This window comes from Protopterus annectens, chromosome 4.part0 (genome assembly GCF_019279795.1).
Source record: "Protopterus annectens isolate FY-2018-M chromosome 4.part0, PAN1.0, whole genome shotgun sequence".
In the NCBI taxonomy this organism is placed as follows: Eukaryota; Metazoa; Chordata; order Ceratodontiformes; family Protopteridae; genus Protopterus; species Protopterus annectens.
Genome location: NC_056733.1, coordinates 1782084572 through 1782094636, shown reverse-complemented (window position 1 = coordinate 1782094636; position 10065 = coordinate 1782084572). Strand labels below are relative to the sequence as shown.

At 38.2% G+C, this 10065-nt stretch overlaps 1 protein-coding gene across 1 annotated transcript in view; it reads right to left on the bottom strand.

Moving 5' to 3' along the window:
• Positions 1-10065, bottom strand: part of AGMO (alkylglycerol monooxygenase) — a 1982086-nt gene that overhangs the window by 1709259 nt on the left and 262762 nt on the right. The window contains exon 3 of the mRNA XM_044069484.1: positions 4151-4302. Coding sequence (XP_043925419.1) covers positions 4151-4302 — 152 coding nt within the window. The remainder of the gene's footprint in view (positions 1-4150; positions 4303-10065) is intronic.

The window sequence follows — 10065 nt, the reverse complement described above, 5'->3', positions numbered from 1 at the left end:
CCATTTCTTCTATTTTTTCCAAAATCTTATTTTTTTGATAAACAGTAAAGCAGAGTCTAAGTCATCGAAAATTTTAGGACCATCAGGAAGGAAGATTTTAAGCTTGGCAGGAAACAGAAGGTATGTTTTAAACTGTGCTTTTTAAGCTCCCTTATTAGTGGCAGAAAAACTTTTCTTTTAGCTAATACCATGGAAGAATAGTCATTGTCAAAACGCACAGTTGTTTCATTAATCTTAACAGGAGCTTTAGCCCAAGCAGATTTAAGAACCATCTCTTTATCAAAAGATGATAGAAATCTAACTATAACTGATCTAGGATAGTTTTTGTTAGAGTTAGTATTAGCTATAGATCTATGTGCTCTTCGATACCAAAAGAGAATGCTTCTGGTAAATCTAAAGTTTTAGGGAGCCATGTTGTTAAAAAGAAGTAATATTGTTACCTTCAATATTTTCTGGCAGTCCAAAAATCCTAATGTTATTGCGCCTAGATCTATTTTCCAGGTCATCCAGCTTTGTTTGTAAATGTGTATTTTGTTTCAGCAGAAACTCAATGTTGATTTCCTCTTCTTGTATTCTATTTTCCATGTCATTCACAGCTTCTTCTATGCCTGTCATCTGGATCTTCTGTTGTTGCAGGTCCATATGTAACAAGTCTATTTGTTTTGTAGTTTTTCTATGAAAGTGTCTATTTTAGTATCCATTTTATCCATCTTAGCAGTAAGTTGCTGGACTATAATTATCAGAGACTGAAGTTCTTTCTTGATGCTGGAGTCTTGAGAATTTGTCTTACTGGAACTCATTTCAGACTGATAAACTGACAGGAAAATTTCCAAAGTAATTTCTGACAGGAATATTATTAAGATTTCCTTTCTTTTTTAGATATAGTTCAAGAACTATATAAAACAAACATATTTAGAAAGAAAATTACTTCAAGAATTAATTTTTTAAGTAATTAATTCCTGTCAATGTAATGAAATTGGTGGAGCTGAAGAAATCTGCTGCTATCCTGTGTTCATCCTTGGCCACGCCCCCCCGCCTCACATAATTCTGAAAGCAAAAGACTGAAAATGCATTTCCTTTGTGCATTCAATACAGATCTTCAAAAACTATCCTCCTGTTGTGCAAGTTTCACCTGTTCCTGACCCCTACCTTGTCTCCCATCACTTTAGACATACTGACTCCAAGGCTGCAGCATCTGGAGTAGATTATATTTTGTGACGGGTCTGCTTTATTCCTGCGAACGCCGAATCGGTCGAATACAATTCACGCGACACATAACGAGCGAAATGAAGTACGTCGAACGCACTAAACCGCAAAAGTGGAAATAATGAATTTGCATAGTTGGCCTGTCTGCGGAATAGTTCCGTAAGGTAAGTGTGCGATAGTTACGGACTTTAGGGTTAGGGTGTGGGTTAAGGTAAGTGCATAGATAGGTAATGCATGTAAGGTTTAGTGTAGGGTTTTGTTAAGTGTATGTGTGTGGAATATTTAGTTTGTTTGGGTATAGCTCATTAGGGTAAGTGTGCGGTAGTTACAAACCTTAGGATTAGGGAGGGGTTAAGGATAGTGCATAGATAGTTGTGCATGTAGGGTTTAGTGTAGGGTTAGAAGTAGGGTTTTGGTGATTTATTTTAGGGTTAGAAGTAGGGTTTTGGTTAGTGTGTGCATGTCTTGTTTTTTACTGTGTTTCGATAGGTAATATGTTGCAGGCGGTGGGGTTGGCCAACTATGAGAGATTGAGATTTTGAATTTCACGGTTTAGTGTGTTCGACATATTTGCATTTTGCTCGTTATGGTTCGCGCAAATTGTATTCAACCAATTCATCTTTCGCGGGAATAAAGTAGAACCTTTTGTGACAAAACATTTTTGTGAAGTAGTCTGCATGCAGACAGTATCAGGACAATGCAGTTTCATTGTATGGATTCACAAGTTTGTCATTCAGGGTTCTGTAATGCTCCCTAAAAATATATAAAGGAAAAGGATAAAAGGGGTGTGCAGACATCCCTTCCATATCCCATCACACCCCACAAACACACACACACACAAAAAAACAAAACAAAGACACCTCCAGTCACTGGAACTAGCTAGGAACTCATACCATAACTTTATAGTGCATTCTCAGCGGCCTACAAAGACAGTAAGGGTAGAAGTACAATGCTCTTTCTCAGGGCTGGGGTTTAATAGTTGTTTGACATCTGAAGTCAGTTAGATGATCTGCTCTACTCTTTAAACAACTGAGACTCAAATGTCAGAAGTTTGAAGGTATAAAATCATTTTGGGTCTGTAAGCCTAGCCCACTTTTCTTAGGCACGTTCATTCAAAACAAGAATCACACAAGAAAAAATATGGAATTCATATGTACATCCTGAAAGAAAGTAAGGGAGAGGGAGACTGAAGTACTTTGCTACTTTAAGGGAACTAAGATCCATGAGGCCAGCATTTCTCTCAGGAGGAGATATTAAACAAAACGCAGTTTTGTGTAGAATACAGGCAGAGAACAATTCATGGTATGAAGATTTTTTAGATGGGTATGGATGCATGCAACAGTACTCCTGATGAAATTAATGAAATAAAAAGGCAGATAAAATCAAATGCACAACAAGCAGGCCTAGAGTAGATACACAGGAATGAAATAAGGCATCCGTATACCATGTTGAGAGGAAAATGAATAACGTTCTTTGTGGATGAGTCAACGGCCTAATCACTGGTCTTCAGAGGAAGCCACTGTCAGTGCAGTTTCTAAGTGTGCGCTGGCTGTGATTCCTTTTAGTTTTCAAATGTTGCCTTTCTTCAGTGTTTGTGTGTGACAGTAGAGGTGGTATGTGCAAGTCTGAGGCGTGCTCTTAAAAAAACAGATGCTTTTAAAATGTTGTGTTTGGCTGAGTTTTCCACAAATAACTTGAGGACACGTGAAGCATGTAAGAGCTAAGATACTGATTACTAAGAATGCTCCCTTAAACTAAAAAGTATAAAACTAAGCAGATCGGGTGGGGCAGGTGTTCCAAACAAGCTGCCAATTATTGTGCTGATCTAATCAATGCTGTCTGTAGACACTAGTATTATACATGATCTCACTGGCTCAAAAGACACATTAAAATAAGAAAGTTATCACACTGACTCAAAACAAGTACATTTTACTGAACAAATGGCATGAAGTCTTTCTTTGTAACATAAAATTATGTTAAGAAGGATATTAAGTCTGTGGTAACTCTAAATGATATGCATGCAAAACAGATTTGTATGACTGAGTGCATCTAAGAGGACTTCAGTTATTGCATAAATTACTATTGTAAATTCCATACATACAGGAAAATTCCAATCATTACTGTCACAATATTTTCTAAAAAATATTGTTTTATTAAAAATGTTTCCAAATAATGAATGAGAAAAGCAGCGTATGTGGTTATATAGCCAAGAAGGAATTAGCCAAGTTAAAAAATTCACATGCTTCACAACACAGTAAACAAATAAAAATATATAAACCATACAATGGAATGTGCTGTAAACCTTATCCACCTAATACTGACCATTCCTGCTGCTTAGAATCGGATATTTAAAGGACATAATTACCAAAACTAACCACAACAGAACAGTACAGCAAGATCACCTTATCAGGTCCCCCAAGCTATCCTCCTAACACCAGAGAAAAAAGACTAAACAAAAACAAAACCCTGTATCTCATACTATATTAATGAATTAAAACCCTAACTGTACAAATTTCAACTGCTCAAGCAGGATAACAAGAAAAAGGTAGCCTTACTATTTCATCTTCAGAAAATCTAATACCAGATAAACAGAATTTCTTTGTATGCAGCCTTGATTTGAACATCCTCTGTTTAAAGCACTATTTAAATACAATAGATAAAAACACATAAATTCACTAAAGAAACATAATATTGCACAGGATATTGCAAAAGGTTGACCTATTTAGCAAAATATAATGCAATAAAGGCCAATGTTTTCATAATATTTATCTGTAACTGTTCAGTGCTATGGCTCTTTGCTTAGAAAGGGTCCACAGACCACAGCACTACTCGCAGTTAACAAACTTAATAAATAAACAAAAACATAACAGACATAGCAGCAATCCTTAAGATTATGACTCAGAGCAGGAGTCACATCATAATTTTACCCTCTATTATAACCTACCATGAGACATGCGATGAACCCAGTAGTATCCAAAGTCAACACCTACGAAGGACAGCCACCACGTCCATGCAGAATCCCATGGCAGCTCACAGAGTCTGAATTTGTCCCAGACGTAAATATAAAAATATATCTCGAGACTTCTTACGAACACACTAGAAAACAAAATGCGAGACAGGCAAATGTTTGATTTACATTTGTTCCAAACATTTTTCCTCACATTATTTGCTAAAATAATTATGGTCACAGTAAACTGTTCAAGTAATATAAAAGCTGTTACTGTACGTTCAATAATATATTGGCTGCAGCTTTTCCTCTTTCAGACCATATATAGAATTTGCAGTATTTAAGATGACCTGTCAGTTTAAAATGTCTGTAATACAGTAATGTTCTGTATGCTTAAGCGGACCTCATTTCTACTCACTGAGATTTATTGCAAGATACCATCTAGAACATATTTATTCTACTCGCAGTCAGAAGACCATAAGTATCTGGTCTGTATTACTACAATGTTTTGCTTAAATATCAAGTAAACATTATTAGTGAAGTTGTCATGGCGATGCTTAGATATGGAAGAAAGTTAAGCTAATGGTCCGAATGATAATCCACTGGTCCTGGTATAAAAAATGAAAATGTTAGTGAGCCAGCAAACATGAAAGAGCACAAGAAATCAACTGCACCTAATAACTCTTCAATTACACTGGTTATCCTACTCTGATAAGAACTCTGCAACTGTAAAGAAGGTATGCAGTCTGCTCTTATACATCTATGGCCCTCTTTGCTTCTCTAGCACTAATATGTTTTCCAGAACACAATGAAACCCACAAGCATGTATAAAGGAAATGTCCCACGTGCATGCTACTCTTCAGTGAAACATTTCTTGCTCATATTCATTTAGTTTAGATTCTGATTCCCTTGTCATCTTATTGAATATTTTCTGTTTTATTTAGAATTAATAAAGGCCACTTAGAGAAGATTCTATGGCCACAGAAGCCCTGCTGAATATATGGTTATGTAGACCTGTCATGATATTTAGAATGCATACTAAGTAGATGAATGACAGAAGGTGACATGATAGGAATAAACAGCTAATATCAATGGAGGTTGGCTCCAACACATGGCAGCACACTTCTCCATTCTGTTATATCTGTGCTGACTAGGAATATGTAGCAACCAGTGGTGTTACTGACTTCAAAGCAAGAGGAGGAGGGGAGGGCTGCAGGAAGCAACTGAACAAGCGAAGCTAATTGGAATGTGGTAGGGCTCTATCATGACATGTCTGTGACCATTACCTGTGATCAGATAACAGATGGGATCAGTTACTTTTATTCTCAGACTATACATATGTGTGTGTGTGTATGTGTGTGTGTGTATATATATATATATATATATATATATATATATATATATATATATATATATATATATGGGTCTGTGTCGACCGTGCCCTGGCCCAGCAATCAAGAAGGAGCCTCAATCCTCACCACTTACACCAGGGAGGTTGTCTCCTAGAAGAGGAAAGGATAACTAATACACACAGTAAAGTACAATTTCCCTTAAGTGCACACAGAGATCACAGTCAGTCTGGGGCTGTCTGCTCCCTTGCTCACCAGGTCCCCGATAAGACTCCCCACTGGCACAGCTATAGGGTCCATGCCCCAGCCTAACTCGGCAAGCTAAAACCTCCAGTACCCTCTCTGTCCAGCCAGTGCTTCGTGTCTGTGCCCAAGTAGCTGACACAACACACACACACTTTGAGATAAGTATTTATACACTTTACAGACACTCCTGGGAAAGGCTGACACAGATTCTCCAGCTGTGCCCCTTTACCCAGACTATACAGTAGTAATTACTGCCTCCACCTAGTTAATAATATCAGCTACTAAAAGTTCTTTAAAAGGGTGTCCAATTATTACTGTGCAATATTAATATCCAGTGGTGATGTGACTATACAGCCTAAGGCTTATCAGAGTGGCCTATTACAATAAACTCTATATAAATATGCAATGTACTCTAGAGCTTATCCCTACACAAAGCACCCACAGGTGGAAGGTTTTAAAAATATTTAATAATAAATAATTAAAACACAAGACAAAACTACTACACCACAGATATATCTAAGAGTTCACAGATCACACAGAAACTTAAAATAATACAGTAGGGCAGGTCTGGTTTCAAAGAAAAATACCTAATTAATCTTTACTAGCTTTAACTATTCCTACAAGATATCACTGTGCTAAAAACTTACATGTGAGCATAAGCAGAGTGCTGATAAGTTAGATGTCCAGATCAAAATGTTCTCAGGTCTCTTGGGAGAAATAGAATTTAAACATTACTAACAATCATGTCTCTAAGGTCCTCCCAAAATTACATCATTTTTGACACTTAGGTTTTCCCAGTATTCATATTGCATCATCTTAACATCTGGTCTGAGTTCTCAGGCCACAAACTGCATTATTTAGCAATCTAACACCTGCACAGAAACTTACAACAATAGAAGACATTTCACATGTATATACTAACAGAAACTAAAGCAATAAAGCACCTTCCACATCTAAATTCTAGTCATAAAATTTAGCCTTAAAACAATGGGCATGAAATTTTCATCCAGCTGCCCTCGGGTCAAATTCTAACATGAAAGGATACAACATGCTTCACTGGGCCAGTAGAGTGCAATGTTGTCACATATTTCACAGTGTTTTCCTACATTTAAAAACACAAGCCTGTATTCTACATTTATTTATACAGTTGATAGAATTATATATTAAATTCTATTTGACTAGGCTGGCAGCCTTCGCCCATCTCTCCCCAGTCGTAACAGGCTCTACTTCACTTACCCGAACGGCCACATCACTGACTTTCACTTTGCCGAGATGAAAGGACCAACAAACCAGAAGACCAACATCCAGAACACTGACATTTGCACTCAAGGTAAGTAACCTCTTGGCCATCCTTTTGAACTTTGCCCCATACCCCTGCGGTAGTGCAATCTTGGAGTTGGTATATTTAGTTAGGGGGATGTGGGGGGGTGAAACCCCCCACGTTAGTGGGTTTACTTTTGTTTGTTTTGTTTTTTTTTTCCGGGATGGCCAAGCGGTTATTTACCTTGAGTGGAAATCTCAGTTTTCCGGATGTCGGACTTCTGGTTTGTCGGTCCCTTCATCTCGGCAAAGTGAAAGTCGGTGATATGGCCATTCGGGTAAGTGAAGTAGATCCATATAGATATATATATATATATATATATATATATATATATATATATATATATATATATATATATATATATAAAACTCAAACAGTAATACTTGGCGCATGAACTAACATAAGGTGCATGACCAAATAAATCCACCTTCTCTTCAAAAGATCCAGCACTCCAAAAACTATATCCAAATGTAACGGTTTTCACAAATGTATTAATCTTTTCACCATAAAGCAATCTGACAAGTAGAACCAAATATAACAGACCAGTTTCATGCACTGGCATCATCAGTGCAAACATGCTGATTGGGCTCACATGTTTAAATATCCAAACATTTAAAGCAACAGCACCAGTACCTGTATACATGTGTGTGTGTATATATATATATATATATATATATATATATATATATATATATATATATATATATATATATATATATATATATATATATATATATATATATTATATATGTATAGGTTCATAGGTGTGTAGGAGGCTAATAGCCCTGGAGCCTTTACAAACCTAGCCCATAGGATTACCCTGGCATCGTGCCACCTGACCTTAGTTCCCAGTGCGTCTGTCGATTAGAGCCACTGGAGTGATCCCCAGGGTGAATTTTCTATTTCCCATCCACTAGTCAAGATTTCTCTTGAAGAGGGCCAGTGAGTTGCTCTGCTTGACATGTATGGGAAGTCTATCCCATAACAAAGGCAGTCTCTGGGTTATGAACCTTTCCCCTCCAGCACGTTCTGTTGATTGTGGTAATGTGGTTGAGGTCTCTGGAGCATGTGGTGCAGAGGGATTGGGATTTGCTTAGATCTTGCATTTCTAACAGAACTGGGTCAGACATGGCTTTGTAGATCAAGCAGAGATCGCCTTTAAGTAAGCGATATGAGACAGAGAATAGTTTGAGTTTTTTGAGTCTGTCCACATATAACAAGTGCTTAAGGCCTAGGATCCTCTTTGTGAGATACTTTTGCGGCCTCTCCAGTTGTTGCAAGTGTCTAGTGAGGTGCATGCCAAATTAAGCATTGTACTCAATCATTGGCATAATGAGGGAGGAGTAGTAGGAGACAATGACCTCTTTCTTCCTGGAAGCAAAGCCCTTAGTAATGAGATGTGCCACATATAAGGACTTTCTGACCACAGTGGCAATGTGACAGTCAAAAGAGAGGTTGCTGTCAACCTGTGTCCCCAGATCTCTTATAACACCTTCTGTGTTTAGTGGACTACCATTGATGTGGTAATTCATGGGAACCGTTTTTTTCCAAAGGGGATGACGACACATTTTTTTGGCATTGAGCTTAAGGCCATGGTTCTGACACCAGTTGTTGGTCTCAGTGAGGCCTTTCTGTAGGATGTCAACATCACTTGAGGAGTTAATAATAGCTCCCAGCTTGCAATCATCTGCAAACTTTGTCAGCTAGAGACCCTTCATGTTGGCCTGGACTTCAGAGAAATAGATGCCAAACAAGAGAGGACCCAGGACCAAACCCTGTGGGACTCCACTCATGACTGGTCAGCAGTCTGATTGGAGTCAGCTACTTTCACACTGGTGGGTTCTATCTGCGAGCCAGTTTGCAACCCACCTAGTGATATAGGGGTTGATGCCTAGCTTAGTGAGTTTTTCTATGACTCCTGAGTGAGGAATGGTATCAAAGGCCTTGGCCAGACAAAGGTAGGCTGTATGAACCACCCTGCCTTCATCCACAGCTCTGGTGACCGACTCAAAAAAGTTGACCAAGTTCAACAGGCATGATCTACCCTTCACAAAACCAAACAGTGTGGGATCCACAGTTTGGAGATTCCCTATATCCTTGTTTATTAGGTTCATGATGAAGTGCTCCATAGCTTTGCATATCAGACTCGTCAAGCTAATCGGGCGATAGTTCCCAGGGTCTGTAGTCACTCCTCCTTTGAGGAGAGGGATGACTGTAGTAGTGCATAATTCAGTAGGGACAACACCTGAGGTGAGAATGTGATTGAACAGGGCACATAGGTGAGGTGCCAGTTCACTCTGTAGTTCATGTAGAGCACAGCAAGGGATATTATCAGGTCCCATAGAAGCTGTATTCTTGGCCTTGGACAGTGGTGTTTTAACCTGTGCAGCAGTAATACTGCATGCCTGGCAATTGCAGCAGTAATACTGGGTGCCTGGCAATCTACTGGTATTGTGATTGGTCCTCTAGGGGGGGTGGGCGAGGGGTAAAGTTGGCACTGAATCTGTTGGCCAGTATATTGGCAAAATCTGTTGACTCAGTATAGGAGGTACCATTGTGCAGTAGCTCAGAGCAAATCTGGGTATTGCCGTGGAAATTCCTTACATAACTATAGAAGGCCTTGTGTTTGCATTTACTATCTGCTGCAATTGTGTTTTCATAGCTAGCTTTGGAGGATTTGATGAGAGATATCAACTTTTTGTTGAGGCTGGTAAGGGAGTTTTTCCAGTCTTGGGACGTCACCTTATTCCTCAGCAGTTTCCTCCTCCTGTTGTATTTAGTTGTATAATCTACATTTATATATAGCTTTAAAGCTCTAAATGTCTATTAACAAAATACATAAGCACCACCCAAAACATAAATTTCTCGCGTTCATACAGTAATTTACATTAATAACATTCATAAGCTACTTCCCCATTCTCATAAATTTTATATAAATACATTTTACATAAATAAGTAAATATATATATTTTCACCATACATATACTATCCATATT